The sequence below is a fragment of the Haemaphysalis longicornis genome, unplaced genomic scaffold (assembly GCF_048455015.1).
Source record: "Haemaphysalis longicornis isolate Haplotype H1 unplaced genomic scaffold, Haemaphysalis longicornis Haplotype H1 scaffold_1, whole genome shotgun sequence".
Taxonomy (NCBI): domain Eukaryota; kingdom Metazoa; phylum Arthropoda; class Arachnida; order Ixodida; family Ixodidae; genus Haemaphysalis; species Haemaphysalis longicornis.
The window spans coordinates 388,954,890-388,972,914 of NW_027526203.1; the positions used below are offsets into that span (position 1 = coordinate 388,954,890).

The 18,025-nt window shown below is 44.3% G+C and overlaps 1 protein-coding gene across 1 annotated transcript in view; it reads left to right on the forward strand.

Annotated features, from left to right (window-relative positions):
- The window catches only part of LOC144155253 (mRNA (2'-O-methyladenosine-N(6)-)-methyltransferase-like), an 84,841-nt gene extending 70,268 nt beyond the window's left edge, over positions 1 to 14,573 (forward strand). The window contains exons 10-15 of the mRNA XM_077686577.1: positions 308 to 394; positions 2,045 to 2,229; positions 4,218 to 4,311; positions 10,762 to 10,862; positions 13,338 to 13,412; positions 13,894 to 14,573. Of these exons, the coding sequence (XP_077542703.1) occupies positions 308 to 394; positions 2,045 to 2,229; positions 4,218 to 4,311; positions 10,762 to 10,862; positions 13,338 to 13,412; positions 13,894 to 14,128 (777 nt within the window). The 3' untranslated portion in view covers positions 14,129 to 14,573. The remainder of the gene's footprint in view (positions 1 to 307; positions 395 to 2,044; positions 2,230 to 4,217; positions 4,312 to 10,761; positions 10,863 to 13,337; positions 13,413 to 13,893) is intronic.
- Positions 14,574 to 18,025: the final 3,452 nt, after the last annotated feature.

Below are 18,025 nucleotides of genomic sequence, written 5' to 3' on the forward strand. Positions count from 1 at the left end.
CTTATTGATCACCGCTCTGGCCAACTGCACGCATATTTTCAACACCTGCTCCTAGGTGGCAAGCTTACAGGCTCACTTCGGTTCATGCTCATCCAGCACTGGTCGGTACACTTGGCACCGTGCTCTTTTATGTCAGACTAAGCATTGCTTATTGTTAAGCAAAAGCTGAAAGAGGAGGTACAAGACTTCTGAGCTTTCACTAAAAATGAAAAGTTGTGGAGCCTTTAGTGCCCGTTAATTAAGCACCAAAAGCACATGGGCATTTAATTTAATTTGTGCTACTCTTTTCTCTCTCTCTCTTGCCTAGGAACAACTGTACAAGTGGAACTGCACAGATGACCGAAAGTTCGAGAACTTCTTGCCCCGAGTTTGGTGCATGCTGAAGAGATACCAGGTATGTTGGCAAAAACATAAACAGGTGGAAAACGTAAGTACCCTTGGTACAGGATTTTGGCCCTTTCTAGAGAGCCATAGGTGACCTAAATTAGTCTCTAGCCCTCCTTTTCTGCAGGCTTTATACCCAATGGAGTGATAAACAGCGCGGAAAACAAGACGACTGGAAGGGCACACAAACACGTCGCTGTGCGGGAGCTCTGGTGTAAGATGTGCTGGCTGCTACAGATTTATCAGTAGTGCAGATTACTGTGTCATAGAGATTTTTATTGTTTTTTTTTATTGTTTTTTTTTTTGTATTTTTAATTCTTAGAGTCGGATGTCACGTGTCTTTTGTCTTTTTCTATTTGTTGCCGTTCATGACAGTAAACATCAGTTGTTAGTCAACAGTGCCGTGTCTGTGTGCCCTTGCTTGTTTTCCACGCTGTTTATCACTCCATCATGTTCCAACTGACCTTCCTGCAATCAGTGTTTCATGCCCCAGGGTTAACTGCCGGTTTTTTTTGTTTTTTTTTTTTTTAATATTTTTTTTTTTTCATCATCAGTGCTTAATTTGCAAAAACAGTCCCATTGTAACCTTTATAGTTATAAGTTCAGATATAATGCTTTCCAGGATGGAGTAGTCTATTTCGCACTCCCCTGAAAAATGTATCAAATGAGGCTGTGCTGTACTTGTAAGTTAAGTTATTTTTGTATTATTGCACAAGCCTATTCACAGCCATGTAAAGGCAGCGAACCCTATGTTAGTAATAACCTGATCTACACAGCCCAAGACACCGAGGGGAGTAAACTTGTTTTTGGTAAATAAATTGAAAAAGAGAAAAGATGAGGAATCAAGTCCACTAACCTAAGGAGAAAAAAAGAAAGAAAGAAAACACTGGTCATGTTCAGGACTGAGGGTGACAGCCCAAGTGAGTATCTAATATACAACTCAAATATTTGGCATTCGACTTGTTTAGAACTTGTACATGTATAACCTCAGAGATTGATCTTGGAAATTTTTTGTGCATTAAAAAATTACTGCCTCCACCTATAAACAGGTGTGTGTGCTGTTTAATTAGGACCTCATCCTTTGTCTTCTGTAGCCACATTTACACTGTAGCATGCAATTCCGTTGTAGTGAGATTCACCCATGACGTTAGTTAATGCAGGTGGTTTAAACCTAGCCCTAAAACTTTTCTCAGCATTTAAAAATTACAATGAAACCTCTTTATAAGGAAGTTGAAGGGCATGCAGAAATTGTTGTATTCTAAACAGTGCTTCCTCGTAACCATTTTTTACATGTACTGGAAATAAAAATGGGAAATGGCAATTATTTTATTATATTCCTTACTTTCGTATAACGTGCCGGCGCTACACAGGCGGTGAGACACGTCGTAGTGGAGGGCTCCGGATTAATTTCGACCACCTGGGGATCTTTAATGCGCGCTGAAATCTCGAGCACACGGGCATTTTCACTTTCCGCCTCTATCAGAAAAGTGAACGCTGCGGCCGGGAATCAAACCCGCGTCCTTGGGCTGAGTAGCACAATGCCTTAGTCACTGAGCCACCGCGGCGGGCAGTTTTCTTTTTCTCATGCACTAGTGTAACTAAAAGTTTTTTTTTTTTTTCCCTCTTTTAATCAAACATTGCCCCTCCCTCCTCCCCTTAGACGTATCTCGGTTTGTCGTCAAATGAAGGCCATGGGACCCAGAATTCACTGCCTGTCCCGGTGATGGAGTGCCTGTACAAGCACTTTGGTGTCACCTTCGAGTGCTTTGCATCACCACTCAACTGCTACTTCAGGCAGTACTGCTCAGCATTCCCCGACACGGACAGCTTCTTTGGGTCACGTGGGTATGTGACATGAACCTGTTGTTGCCCTTGCCTGCCCTGCCAACCCCACCTGTGTAGCAGCGCTGCTGTGTGCATGTTGGGGCCTTCTTGACAACAGTGTGGGGCTGTGTGGTGTTCAGTGTTAGCATGTCCTATTCCTCGTGTCCTAGTCGGCATCAAAGAGTAGGACTCTTTTTTTTTTTTTTTTTTTTTTTTTTTTTTGTTTGTTCAGCCTCTTCATGGTGAAACGCAATCCTGTCCCCAAAGCGAGGGCGCACAGCTGCATGGTTTTGTGGCAAGCCTGCACGCAGCGGGAAATTGCGCGTGCACTGGCCGCACCAGGAGCAAAGCAGCGATGCCTAAAGCCGCAATATTACCACATATTGAGTGCCTTGGTGGGTCAGTGGTTCCTGGGCAAAAGAATTAAGTTTATGCTTTGTAAATTCTCACCATGGTTGGGGAGTTATTCTAAGAAAGTCCACTATTGCACAGAAAAACATACAGCAATGCCAAGCATAGTAATGCTAAATGACACTTGCCTTTGTCCTAATATTTCACTGTATGCAGAAGGTTTTGGTGGGATGGAATATTCCCTATTGCCAAGCAGTAAACGATTTTGCATTTGCTATGTGTACATAACCTTGCCTTGTTTTTTCGTCTAGAAGAAACGTTCTAATTACTACTATGTCAGCACCTGTAGTGTGGCACATTTGCTTACCTTGTGCTTTACTAAGAGAAGGATGCAATTACATTTGAAAGTGAATGGTATTTACAGCAAAGAAGCCATAATGGTCTAAATGTGTCCACAATCATCTGCTGCAGCCCACCTCATTTCTGGTTTTCACCTAGGTTTCTGTGGCTTGGAAGCCTCAAATTTGACTTGCGTTAGAAAACAGCTTGCTTACGGCAGACTACACAGGAGCATGAATGCTCTGCTACATTCAGCCAGATGTGTGTTCGCAACAGTGTCCAGGACACATGCATACAGTGCGGCTCTGCTTTCGGGTCTGGAAACGGACATGTCAAGAAACAAAGCTATACGAAGTTTATAGGATCTCAGCTGAGGTGAAAGAACCCCACAGAGCTTGCAAATTGGTTTGAAGCCCTTTGCAACAGCCTGCCACGTGGCCAAAGTGTAGGTTCACATGAAACCATGAAATTGCTTTAATTTAAATGTACACATACACCTGCAAATACGTTCCAACTTTTTGCAATATTTTGATGTAGTAAGACAAGACAATGGGAAATGTTTTTTATTGTTAATTTATTGTCTTAGTTTAGATCGTATTACGAGTTACACTTGACACATTCAGGGTCATTGACATACTGGCACGCTTTCACGTTTCCATTCACTCTGTGGAGAGGGGGAGCCGCAGAAACCCGTGAACGGCCGGCAAGGAGGCACCGTCCCCCTCGCCCAGCAGCCAGATTTGTGTTCACGATCACGTATGGGTCGCGCGGAAACCCGGCCGTCCAATGGGACGGTGGGGAGAGTGACATGACGTCATTTGAAAAGGTGACAACGAGCGCGGGAAGCCGGAGCCGGGGGTGGAACTTGACGAGGCGACGGCCAGAGGAAGAGGAAGCAGGGAACCGGACTTTTCTCAGCTCGCCTAGACCAACATTGTCTACCCATTCGCAACCGGGCCAAACCGCTTTGGCCTCGAACCAACAAGAGACCCCTGGAAGAAGGTAGTGCTGGGGGGTTTAGGATAATAAACCCCCTTGAGGATTGGCCTTGCCTCTTGCCTGCCTCCCATTTGGGCGGCGTGGCCACGGCTGCCGGGTGTGGAGGATTCTCTGAGTGTGATCCACGCCATAACCTGTGTCACTGGGATACTCGTATGTTTTCGTCTCCATACGAAAATTGGCCTAGAAAAAAAGCCCGATACAGGGGTTGTGTCACCCACAGAGGAATTCAACACTGAAAGTGTTAACAGTGTATGTGTGATGAGACGGTCGTCAGTCACAGTAGCCCCTGTTCTTGAATTCTGCTTTTTAATTTCCAGGTCCATCTTGAAGTTCTTCCCTGTTGCCGGGTCATTTGAGGTGAACCCACCATTTTCGGAAGAACTCATGGAGGCTACTGTGAACCACTTGGAGGTTTGTTATTTGCTCTATAATGGTGAATGCTTACTGGTGTGCTAGAAGCTGCCCTGCAAAGCTACACTAAATGTCCAGCTGCCAAGTACCCACCCCTGTAGCTCAGCGGCTAAGACATGCGAAATTTCTGCCCCATATTATGTGCAGATCCCATAGTTTTCATCCCAAAATTTGCAAGACCACTTTCGTTGTTGCTCGGTGGGGTCATCATTGATATATGGAAGAAGCATCATCTTGCAGGGGCATCCGCAAGGCTCCTTGCTTCAACCAATGCCATTTTGGCCACGCCAACTTCGCAATGCATTTACATCAGGACTGGGCACATTCCCTAAAAGTGTATATTGCACGATGTCAGGACTGCAAAGTCAGTACCCAGCTGCCTTTAAAAAAAAAATTTTATTATAGCTGCCGAGACCATTTGGATATGCGCTGCAAGCCGGCAGTTCATCACCGAGAGCAGAATTCTTGACTGGAGGAAGCAAAAGGGGGCAATTTTTTCATGCAGCGGCCTGAGAAATTTTGGGGGGGGGGGGCCAAGGAACGGAGCCTTTCCCGAGATTGAACAGGAGCTCACTGCCTTTGTGTTATGCCAATGGGCTGCACATCTGGCTGTGAATATCAAGCTGCTACAATCGAAGGCAAGAAAAATTGCCCGGTAGAAAGGCATTCCACAGAGTGACTCCTATAGGCCTGCAAAACTGGGTGTCAATTCAGATGCGCCACACTAAAGTTACTTTGCACCGGTGGGCATCAATACTGCAGAAACTCCTTGAAAGCTCTGAAGGGCAGCTTGTGGCTTTCCATTGGCATCTGTTAAAGCTACTGAATAATGTTTACTTTTATCTGGGCCATATCAGCGGTACTGAACAGACGCTAGTGTACCTCAACATGCCACTGACGTCTAGTGCAGGAGAAAGTTTCAAGGAAGTTTGCATGAGGTGGTCAATTGGTGAAAAGACATGGGTAGCTGTAATGCTTTTTTGTACGACGGATAGTCGCAAGCTTCCACCTCACGTGTTTAACTGGAATACAGTCTACGCCCGTTACAACGGACCCTCTGAATCCGGAAAAAAACGTCCGCTGTAGCCGAAGTATGCAGTATCCGACCGGAAGGGGGGGGGGGCAGGGGGGGGGAAGGTGGGGGGAGGGGTGGGGGGTATGAGCCCTACAGTGGGTACTTTGACCGATATTGCATGCTTTGACCGATATTGCATGAGCCCTACAGTGGGTACTTTGACCGATATTGCATGCATAGCACCTCTGCACAGTGTTCGCGCGAGGGCAAAGAATCGCGTAAACACCGTTTCCAAAACTTAGCACCTGCACTTCGAAAAGGCCTAGCGCATGTGGTCAAGCGTGTAAAGACGCAAGATGAGCTGAGCAAATAACGGAAGAATATAACTAGGCGCAATTATAAACCAGCTATAAAACATCAGTCGTGCCCATCAGCATTAGCTAGGCTCTTTTAAATCCCCTCACGACGAGGCAGGTTTTCCCGAAACCGTTCGTCAAACAAATCGGATCGCTGCCCGACGTTCCCTCAAGGCAGATTCCACACTTTTAGCGATTTTATTCTGGTCATTGAAACAGATGTAATGAAATAATTTGATGACAGTCAGCTGTAAAATCGAAAGTTAGACCAGTTGGACTGCGCACGGTTACTGGCAGATTGCACACAATGGATGGGGAACAACCCCTACTTGAGGCATTTCTTACCTTTTTCACCGAACGGAACGGGAACGATGCATGCGTGGGAATAATAAAAGCCGAACTTCACTGAACCCGAGTTTTTTATTACATAAAAAAACTGACGAGGGCAGACTCGCCTCCGAGTGCACCACTTCGAGTATTCGATTGCCCTGTTTTCAATCTCACCGGAGTCGCGTTTATCGGCAGCGGCCTTGTTCTTGACGGTAAAGCGGACACTGTGCTTAGACAGGCCTGTACTTCTGGCGATGTCAGCCTGTTTTTCCTCGTGTTCAACAGCGTTAATTACGCTTAATTTATCCGACAGTGAAATCAGCTACCCTGCCGCTCATGCCGCTGGTCGCACAAAAAAAAAAAGCCACTGGCTTGGCTTGGCTGCGCCAACGACCCGGCTGCCAGCAATGTTGCCAAACATAATAGTTTTCTTGCCAAAATAAACGAAAAAGCACACCGGGCGCCGGCCCCGCGGAAGTCCGCTATAAACGTTCAGTCGAAACAATTTTCGCCTAAAATTTAGTCTGTTGTAGCCGATAGTCTGCTCTAGCCGGGTCCGTTGTGAGCGGAGTGGACTCCATTTAAAATGCATGGGTACCAGACAAACCAACAGAAATGGTCTGTTGTAACCGAAAGTCTGTTGTTGCCGGATCCGCTGTAACGAGCGTAGACTGTACGCTGCCTAACATTAAAAAGTTTCCAAAAAAGAGGTTTCTCTAATGCCAGGACAAAGGGTGAATGGACAAAGCACTGATGCTTGACTGGATAATGTCTGTCTGATTTAGGCACCTGGAGCATTGCTGGGGTTCCCATCACTAATTGTGTTGGGTGTTTTTCTTTGTCACCTGGCCAACTCGGCAAAAGAACTCTGCGTGCATCTTACACCGAACTTTTCGTCATTTCTGGGGGGATGACATCCTCTAGCAACCACTAGAGGTTTGCATTAACAAGCCTTTTAAAGACCGGATCAAACACTGCTGCTTTGAGTGGATGAGGTCAGGAGACTCGAAGTAATGGTTACCGGATGGCTGAAACGGCCTTCTCCAGCGATACTTTGTGTCTGGATCACTGACGCTTGAGCCAGCATTCCCGAGGAGGTCGTCAGTTGCTCTTTTAAGAAATGTGGCACCTCAAACGCACTTGTCAGCACCGAAATGATTTTCTCTGGCAAGAGATCTCCAACAAGGGACTTTCTGAAGACAGTGCCAGTGAAACAGACAACGGCTGCACGGGAACTGCAAGGAAAACAAGTGCTTCTGGGAGCTTTCTTCACTCGCGTCATATGCAGACTTTTTTTCGTTTTTGCTATTCTTAAATTGCACTTTGCATATATGCGAATGCATATTGCACGCAGGTTTTTACCGTAGTCCGGAGCCCTCCTGTATGGTGCACCTTTAACAGCAAGTGGCCATTGTTGCCTTGGTGCACTCAAGTTGGAGCTCACAAACTAACGTGGCATTCTTATGGTGATGGATGAAAAGTCATTCTGCTGCTGAGCCTACTGACCCAGGTTCAGTTGCTTTAAGTAAAGCGGGAAAAGTCACGTTGCACTCTGGAACATTATGTGGTCTGCACTACCTATAACCAGTACTTCCCACCGTATGGCTCTTCGGTGCCTATAATGCAAAGCCTCCAATAAAAATACTATGCCTGATGGTGGTTTGAAGACAGCTTTTTAAGTGCGTGTGCGCGTTGCATTGGTTGTCTTCTCTTCAGGGGCTGCTGTTTGTGTAATTTGCTACAGCACTGGCAGTATCTTACTCATGGGAAAAAATCCCCAGGTTGTCAAAATAATTCAGAGCCCTCTACTGCTGCACAGCCCCGGGGTAACTTTGTTGCTTAAAACACACAAAATTTATAATAATCTAGCATTAGATATTAAAACCTCAACACCAGCAGTCGTTATCATAATCTGTTAGGCACATCCCGTCACTTTATCATCTACTATGGCAGATACTTGTCCAAACAGACTGCATTTCATCGGAAGTGGCTGCTTCATGTTACTACACAGTGCACTGTGTTTTAATTCTGCAAGCCTTTTTTTTTTTTTCCGGGCCTATTTTTACCCCTGCTTTATGCAAAAAGTGACCCATTCACTCATTGAATCTTTTTCTTTACTGGCCGTTGTTTGCATGGTCATGCCTCATTTTTAACTTGGGGAAAATAGGAGCCAATACAAATTTACCTCAGTGGTTCATTGCATACACATTTATGATTTAAAAGAATTGGTAAAACAGAACATCACGTTGATGAGCACTTCTTTTTTTAGACATTGCAATTATGATCTGCGAGATTTCGGCGCACGTTAAAGATTCCCAGGTGGTCAAAATTAATCCGGAGCCCTCCACTACGGCGCGCCTCATCGCCTGCACTGCGTCGGCGTGTTAAAACCCTACAATCAATCAGCAATTATGATCTGGCCGATTCTCAGGAATGGCTAACGTCACTCTCCCTCTTTTTTTCCCCCCCTTTAACTCTTTCGTTACCGCGGGAAATTGACCAATTTTGAGAGGTCTAACAAAATATTTTTTTTTGTGCTATACATATTGGTTAGGCATACATTGCAGTGACATAAAATGCAGATTATTCCACGCGCTTTCCAATGACACCAGTTTTAATAATGGTTTCCTAAATAATGATTGCAAAAAAAAAATTATCGAATTCGAAATTTTTGTCCACGCGTGGAAGAAAATAAGAAAAAGTAAGTTGTTTATAATAAACGACCAGGAGTAGAAAAAACTTAGAATATACATTTTGTAGGTAGACATTTCAAAAACCCGTCTTAGAAAAAAAATTGAGTTGTGCAGTACAATTTGTCAGATATAAAAGAAAATGTTAGCCCGCGTTGTGCCCGTGCCATGTGGTGAAGCCCAACCACTATTTCAAATTTTGCTATTTTGGATGGTTCTCTAGAAGAAATCTGGTGGTTTCACATTATTAAAGGCCCAAATTAGCCTCCACGTGATGTAAAAACACCTTTTCAATGATTATGACCGACACATTATTGAAGGCAAGCAAGCGATGTGAAAAAACCCGCTTGGAGTTGAGAACCTAACTCTTTGGTAGATGCTTGTTGACGTTCTGATGATCACTTATCAGTCAGAACTTTCCTTTGCAGTTTATTATCATGTTCTGACTCACTATGGTAGCCCTGCTTGCAGGAATAAGGTACGATGCGCTAGAATCATGCCCAGCAAGCTTTCACCAAGCCGCCGTTGGGCTGTGAAGCAAGTTCAGCACTACGAGCCTACTACATGGCAGTGCCACCTAACAATTTTGGAAAGAAACAAATACAAGGCTGTTGGAGACTTCGTCAGTATAGACAGTACTACTAAGAAGCGACACTAGACCTCTGGAAATACCCTCGTGTGAAACCGAAACTGGCCGGTGAACAGCTGGCGGTGTTCAAGGCCAATTGGAAGCGTTCTCCTCGTCTGAACTGATACCCGACGACATCGTTTGACTTTCAGCAGAAGCTCTTATCGCAGATGCAAAGCGTAGATAAAGTGGAAGCGCGAGCGGAATGCTTGTTTTGAGGAGCAGTAGCGGGCAACGGAGGCGCCATGGCGAATGAGCTTGTAGTTGGGTAATTGCGTAGTAGCGCCAAACATGAATTTCGCAATGCAAAAACGAAACCGGAACTGCTGGAAACTGGTTGAAAATGGCAGGCACACTTGCTAGACATGCGGGGGACCATCAGAAATAAGCTTTGGGAGAATAAAGCTGCCCTTTGCCCGAACCAAAGATCATTAGTGAATAGCTGGGGCCATTTTTAAGTAATTATCACCTCTCAACGCTGTCTGATTACAAAGCTGACCGCAATATTTAGTAGTTGACTTGCCAGGAGCCTTTTGACAAAAAAAATATTATGGTAATGCAGCCTAACCACGATCTGTATCCTTTTTTCTCAAGTGCAGCAGCCACGCCCCCTTCCTCAAAAACACCCGCACCTCAGCTCGCAAAAAACGCCGTCAAAAATCTCAATGTCGCCGGAGCGGGAAAATTTCAACTGATTATAAAAGGGCAGTGCCTAGACTAACCACTGGCCGCATTAGGTGTACGAGAAACGACTACAACATGTTGAAATAGGCAATATAAATCATCGATCACCGGTGATCGATTTGAATAGGCGTGGTAACGAAAGAGTTAAAGGCCAACTGCACTCAAATTTCACCTCGGCCAAATTTGTTTTTAATGCGTAGTAAGTACCCCCAAATAAGCTGAGACACAAGTGGTAGCCCCGTGAAACGCCTCGTTAATCAGTCAGAAGCGTTTAAAAAGGCTCCGCCGCAGACCACTCTGCACCTGCCGGCGGATCGCGTAAACAGCCATCGCGTAATCGGCGGATCGCGTAAAACGCCTGTGACGTTCCAGCCGACGGTGGCTTTTTCCTCTGGCCAGCCACGCAGCGGGAGAACCGGTCGAGCTCTGCTGCCCCGTGCGCGCGTAGAGCTTGCGCGCAGACATTCTCCCGAACTGGTGACCGTCCGGCCGCTCGCTGGACGGCTGCAACGTCACTGCAATGGCCGCGCTCTCCTCGGTTTCGGTTTCAAAATCGCCGATTTTTGCTGGCCGCTTGCGGCGTCCACGTGCGTATTTCAGCTGTTGTATTTTGCATGTTGCTTTCTTTTTAAGCAGACTATACGGAAATAGGGTTTTCAAGAAGTCGAAATTTTGAGTGCAGTTGGCCTTTAAGTGGGAACTGCATCCTCCTTGCTTCATTTTTATTTTTCTCCCTTCTTCCTTCAGCGGTTGCTTACAGAGTCACAGGAATCGCTGTCCTTCATCGTCTTTTTTCCGGACTTCCGAGACCCCGTCCCAGCAGCGTTGACCAAGCTTGAGGCTAGCAGGTGAGTGTTACGCAATGGAAGCCATGGCACAAGCATGTGCTCTATTGGCAGTCCCAGTTTTAACCCTATACTTTTAAAGCTGAACATTTGTGTGCCTTGAGAATGTTTGTGTTCTTAAAAAGCCTCTCACGTGATGAGTTAAGCATTAATTTTTACCAAAACTTCAATTGGTTTCAGTATATGTAAAACAGCAGCTCAGTTAGTGTCGGTATTGACGCATCCATCAGCTCATCATCACAATTAACTTCCGTTGAGGCAAGTAATGGCCTTTATGTGAAACTTCTTGCCCAGAGGCACAAAAAAATATATCTAAAGGAAGCGTTGACGTTGAACCATTGTTCAAACCTGTTAGCCTCAAAATTTCTCACAATGTTAAGACCTTCCTGGGGCCACTTCACCAACATTATCCTCATTTCTGAAAACTTATGGGTGTCATCCTCACTCGAGAAACAAAATTCGAATTATTCATTTCAATCGCTTGATTGCAAGAATTGTATTTGTATTGTTTATTATTGTAATTGTATCCTCCGAGAGAAATAGTCTTTTCTTATAGTATTTTCCTCAAATGAGAGAATGCTTTGGTAGTGGGGAACATCTTTGGATGCCGGTTGCGAGGTGTGATTATTTTTGCCATTTGCCATGCCTAAGAGATTTTGCTGCTGAATGCAAGATTTGGGGCTAAGTTTCAGGCTGCAGCAAATCGAAAACGAAAAACAAAAATGGGTGCGTATAACTCTTTCGTGAGGGCAAAAAAATGGCCGAATTTGTGTACTTCTACAGAACATTTTTTCTCTCTTCAGCTACTGGACACGTTTAGCATTGCTACTCATAAAATTGTTGCTTATAGATTGCTCTTTCCAACACATAACAGCAGTTTTGTGAAAGGTACAAATATTTACGGTTTATTGTTCAAATGAACAGAAAACAATGCACAAAGAAAATATACACACAATGCATTTATACTGAGCCTAAAAATTATTTTAGGATTTCTAAGATATACAAATTGTTTCTACGTTCCTAAGCTATGATTCAATATATGTACATCAATGCTGTACACCAATTTTAGGATTTTTGCGGGCGCGCCAACCTAGTGGCCCTGACGGCTGGGCCACTCCACGAAGCCACTCGAGAGTAGGTCGGTTTCTCTAAAATATGCATCCGAACATACTTGTTGGTGTTCTCACACAGTCTTTATCACTTCAGCGGTTTAAAAAAAAAAAAACAGCGCTCTTGGATGCAGCCCGTCGCTCCGCAGCGCTACTCTGGCATAAGTGCCAGGCTATCGTAAAGGTGATAACGCGATATGGTGCAGTGCATTTGGCACCGCCGCACGTTGTACAGACACTACATGTGAAAGTAAAACCCCAGTTGTCAGATAAGAAGCACGTTTTGTTTATAAATACAGCGCGAAGTCACAAACGAGCCTTACCCCCAACACTGGTCGAAGTCTGAGGCCGTTGAATGGGAGTGTCGTCATCAGAGCTAAAATCCATTGAACCCGCATCATTGCTGGAGTCATCACTGCTGCTGGGGTAAGAAAAAATCAGCAGCTGCCTCTGTTGAAGTCCCTGCCACAGCTGTCCGCTTTTGCGGAGCATGGTGTGATGGAGTGCAATTCGCCGCTATCGTGGGTTCAAATTTCACTCTCAATGCCGTGTCCGCACGCGAAATATGAACAAACGATAATGAAATCGAAAAAGGAGTTGCCAATAAATACTCCAGATGGCGTTCGTTGTTTGCAAATCGCCGTTTTTCGCTTTCATGGGATGTTTGAAATCATCGGAACTCCGTGTCCGATGGCCTATCACGCCGTAAGGAAAGAGTTAACATATTTGAGCAGATATTGCCAAGTCCTCGGGCATTGTACCGTTCTACTACAATGCATATCGTAGGTCAGGTATGCTTTCAGAGGTCAGCCCAACGTTTGATCCTTGTCACCACCACTATGTATCAAACTTGTGCTGCACCTACATGCATGCCATGAATGAGTGAAAGTAGTGTTAACATTCAGGGAAGAAAAATCGGCCCAAGGGTGACCTGACCTTGTGGCATGTTTCTGCCTCTGCCTCTGTTAAGCCCAGTTTGTTCACTTACGAGGTTAAATCTGCACCTTGTACTAAGCACCTTTTATGTTTCTGTTTTCGCCCGCCGTTTGGTAGAGCTCATGTTTCTAATTCTTTTCTTTCCATTTCGTTCACTAGGGATGGTTTTCACTGTGGTCAACTTCGTACCTTTTATTTTGCATAGACGCCATTGTACAGTTAAAAAAAAATTTTATTTCAGTGCTGTAATAATTTTAACTCTTTTTTTTTTTTTTTTTTTTTTTTTTTTGTGGCGACATTAGTACCCAAGAATACAGGGAGTAAAATGGGCTTTTTAGTACATGGATAGTTGTTACTGCGCTAGGTAGAACAGAGTGGGTGTGCTTCTGTGTGGGCTGCAGGTGCATCTGAAATTTTTGTTGGCTGTTTCCAGGTACAAGCGGGAACAGCTCCTCATTCCTGCCTATGACCATGAGTACAGGCATGGATTTCAGCACATCATGCCTAGGTAATCATTTGCATCACTAAGTGTAACATAAATTTGCGGGCTAGTTGGGGGCAAAGGTCCACACTTTATGGAAAAAAAGAAAAAGAACAGTTTGCATGCCTTTGCATCCTTTCAAGCAGTGTTGCTGTGCAAAGCTGGAAACATTAAACAGAGTTTCGAGAAGTCTGAAATGACCAGGCATTATTTAAAGGAATGGTGTGTAGTTAGTGCAGTGCCGTGGGAAGCATGGATCCAAGTTTTTCAATATTGTTGTCACGGTGATCCCACAAGAAAAAGCCTGTTTACCCATTTTCTTAGCGAGGTGGTAGTCTCTATAAATGTCACACAGAACATGCGGTCCTTGGCATGTGCAACCGCAGTGTCATTTTGGTCATTTGTTTTCTAAATGGGTTCACTTTTTAAAATTTGAGGGCCGTTTTAGCCCCTGCGAGACACATTTCTGGCAACGCCGTCACTTATTCTGACGGAATGCCTCTTGCAGGAGTGAGGTGAGCGTACGCTCTACCCACGGGACGCACATCATCTTCCTGCAAAACGACGCTGGCTACGCCCGCTGGGGCCCGACCCCCGAGCGGCTGGATGCCCTGCGCGAGAGCTACCGACCCGGCCTGGACCGGGAACGAGAGGTGGCCGCGGAGGTGGTGCCGGTGCCCTCGCTTCCACCAAAGGATGGGCCGCCCAAGGACTCACCCCTTGGGGCCCCCAAGTTGCTTTAAGATGACCGCCCAGACAGCGTGCAACTTGACTTCATTGGAAGCATTTTGTCAGGTCAAAAGGACGTGCGTTTTAGAATTCACTCAAGCTTCAATTCAAGGAGCTATTTTATATAAGAAACAGTAAAGGCGGGCAACCCACTGGCCGCTTTCCCACACTGCGAAGCTACTGTATTGTAGCCTCGCAGTTTCATTTCTTTGTAATTGAAATGCAAAGTCGCTATATTTTGCTGCGGTAATGGGATAGACAAATATCTAGAGTGCAAAAATTTATGGTAAATCAACGATTCGGAAGCTTACACAATGTGCTGAACTGCCACTTTTGACTGCTGTTGCAAGTACGTCACAGAAACCACCTCGGTGCATCACTTTAAGATGGGGTAAACGCCAACCTCCATACAGCGAGAAACCAATGAAGAAGTGGCAAATGGAACCACTTTTTTTTTTTTTTTTTTTTTTTTCCTTCCTTCCTTGTGTCCACAAAAAAATGAACCAGAATTTTGCATTTCGAACATTGGTGCAAGCACTTCTATTGTCAGTGGACAGTCGGTGTGGAGTCTGGTCAGCAGCACTCACCGCTTCATGTTGCATGGAGGTTGGGGTCGGCAAAAACGATGCACCGTGTTGCTCTATGGTGGCCGCTATTGCTCTACGGTGGCCGCCATGAGAAGTTTGGCATCAAACTTCGCCGCTGCATGGTGGTTGACCTGATATGGACAATTTGAGATCTGCTCCAGAATGGCAGCAGCATTTCCCGCCGACCAAACCATAGTGAAGTGTGAGCTGACTGATCTTTTTAATGAAGCCAAGTTTTAAGTTGTCATCATGGGTCTCTTAAAGCACAGGCAGTTAGCCTGCTTTACTCACTCTTGAGTGGTACTTGTGTGAATAGGCATCACATGTTGACCAAGTATGTGCTATCAAAAGGTGTTAAGCTTTCCGACATTTATTGCTCCCATTGAAATTGAGTACAGCAAACTGGGTTCTTATTTCCGCAGCGTTTATTATAAATGGGCTGTATTGTGTGTGCAGTTTAAGAAGCTAATTTGTCCCCCTCTTTTTTTCTGGTACCTAGCTTGCCATCTGAAAATTCATGTTCTGCCAGTATTCCTTGCCAAACTGACGTGCTTGCTCTTCGAGAGAGATTCTTGGCTTGGCTCAATGCAAGACAGCTCGCTCAGCTTTAGGTTTGTAAATATGGCATACATTTTTAGTGCAGCTAATTGCCCCCTAAGAATGTGTCCTGGCAACATCTCTTGTGGTGTCTAAGATCTCTTGCTTAGAAGGAACAGCTTGTAAAGATCCTGCCCGGGGTCCTAGCACTTACAAGCTAGACCTTGTACAAAAGAATTGGCAAGAGCTCATTGTCTTTTTTTTTTAGGTGATTGGATTTTAACTATGTCATCTCACTTGCACCATCTCTACTTGTCATGTACATTTTAGTTGATGCATCCACCCGTGTTCTGTCGCTTTCAGAAAAGGCCAATGTGTATCAGATGAAATCAACTTGGGATTGTGATGCAAGCTGGCTAGCATAAGAGTGCGCAGCAATCCTTTGTTGTGTATTTTTACAAATGGTTCATCTCCATATTCACTTGAGCTCTCAAATGTCCTCTTAAGCTAAGCTACACCCTTCTCCTATTCATATTTTATAGAAAAAAATGCACCTATTTCCAAGGCATTTCTATTGCAAATATTTCATTGTGTTACTAGGAGTGGAGTTACGAGTTTGGTTCATTTCACATTTGACATTGCCTGTGCCTGAAATTATCACTAATGACATCCTGAAAAGTACTGGATAGATTGTTATGTTAACAATTATTTCACCTTTTTAGGCCTATCAGTGGGTCGAAACGCATGTTTAGTGAAAAGCCGAGCGTTTGCTGTTTCAAAAATGTCTTTTAACAGTGTGCAGCCAGAAATCATAGCCTTGCACATTTGCAGTTTTCTTGATCGACTGATGCTTATAGTATTTAACAGCATCGCGTAACTATACGAGATGGCCTGTTTACTCAATGTGTCAGTGAGCCCTTTGCTGCCTTGGCTAACCTCTTCAAGTGGATAGGAAGGAGAGAATGTTGCTCGCAAGCATTGTGTGCTGTCTAAAAGTAACAGTAAAATTCACTGGTTTATTCTTTAATGGGGCCATGAGGACAAAATACAAGTTGGCTTTAGTCAAAAGATTGGGTGTTCTATGGTGGCTCCAGCACTTGTCCGGCAGCCAAAGATGCTTTATTCACTCAGAAATTAAACATTTCAAGCCAAAATTTCAATTCTCCAAGAAAATCGTGGTTCATGACATCAGTGATGGCAAGTTCAGGGAAGGGACCTAAAACAAAACTTAGTGTGTTGGCCAAGGCTGCTGCGAGCGCGAAAGGTGTATTTTGTTGCTTTGTTTACTCTTTTTTACTAATACTAATATTTGGAATGAACCCAACTTGCATTTTGTCGTCATGGCCCCTTTACAAAACCACCCCATCTTAATAATGTATGTGCTATGTTTCAAGCGCTTCTTTTGTCACGGGTGCTGATATGTTGGTTCGTCGCACGAGTGTCTGACGCACACGTATACTACAAAAATTGTGGTGAATTACCTTTAACAAAAAAAGGATCATGTTACCTTTTATCCATGTTACAGTAAAGGGCGTAATGTAACCCGTTTGCTTGGTGTAACTACCAAGAAAATGCCAGATAACGAAAAAATTTCTTCCACTCCATTTGTAGTCTTTTCCCTGCAAAGCACGTCGTCAAATATTCCCAATTTTTTTATGGTTAACCTTCTCTTTTGCACAATTTTTTTTATCTCTCAACCTTGCGTGTGGTATAATGTCCTTGGTACTGAGTGAAATTTTTGTTTGCGTCCAGCATGAGTGCAATTATTTTACAGCTTTAAAGTGCGGTGGTTTTTTTGCATGGAGGTCAACTGGCCTATACCTCTTTATAGACAAACATATGGTTATTTTTTGTGTGACAGTAGTTGTTGCCAGGGGTCTTAGTGGGGTTTAGACCTTCGGTGAATATTGGTTACCCACTGTGCTTGATTTGTCTAATTTGAGACTGTTTTAATTCAAGAACTGTTCCAATTTTTTTTTCTCCCTCATTTTCTAACTAGTGAAATGTCATGAGGAGCTATATTTATTTCAGTAATCAAAGTAAAACACCGAAACCAATTGGTTACTGCTCGAGAGTCGCGAAAGGTCAAGTTTAATCAGGAAGCATCAATTTGAATTTCGTAACATCAGGTTTTATTTGTATTTGGAAAATTTTACGAAGGTAAACATATGCACTGTTTATTACAGTCAGGTCCTTTTAATGAAAACACTGGTGCAAAATTATTCAAGCCGATTAAGGGTCACCATTGTCGTCATCGATTGTAAATACACTGGAGGACAAAGTCCCAAAGACTTCCATCCGTTCCTATCCTGTGTGAGCCTGCATCCAGTCTTTATTCACAAATTTGCTCGTCTTATGCGTCCTACCATTCCTATTTTGTTTTGACTAACTAGTTCTCTGCTTTCGTCAACTACTTTTCTCATCCCACATCTTCCGCCCAAATACACTTCTGTCTCCTCATTTCAGCAGGAATATCTCCCACCCACGTGCATTCTCTAAACTACAATGCTCACTTCATATTGCTAAGTGGGACACTGATGCCATCTCTGTTTCCATGTCTCTTTGTGCTGCTGCACGCTTCTTTACGAGTTCCTTGCGTATCGCCCCCGTAAGTGAGCATAAGAAGTTCAATTAATAGCCTGTTTTTTAGTGACAGATAATCTGCTGTTGGGGAGCTGCTCCCCAGTCCATTTTTTATCCTTCATCTAATTTTTTTCTCGTGGTTTGGACCTGCACCGAGGGTTAGTCCTTCTGCCAGGAAGCTAGTTAGACGTATTATGGTTGCAC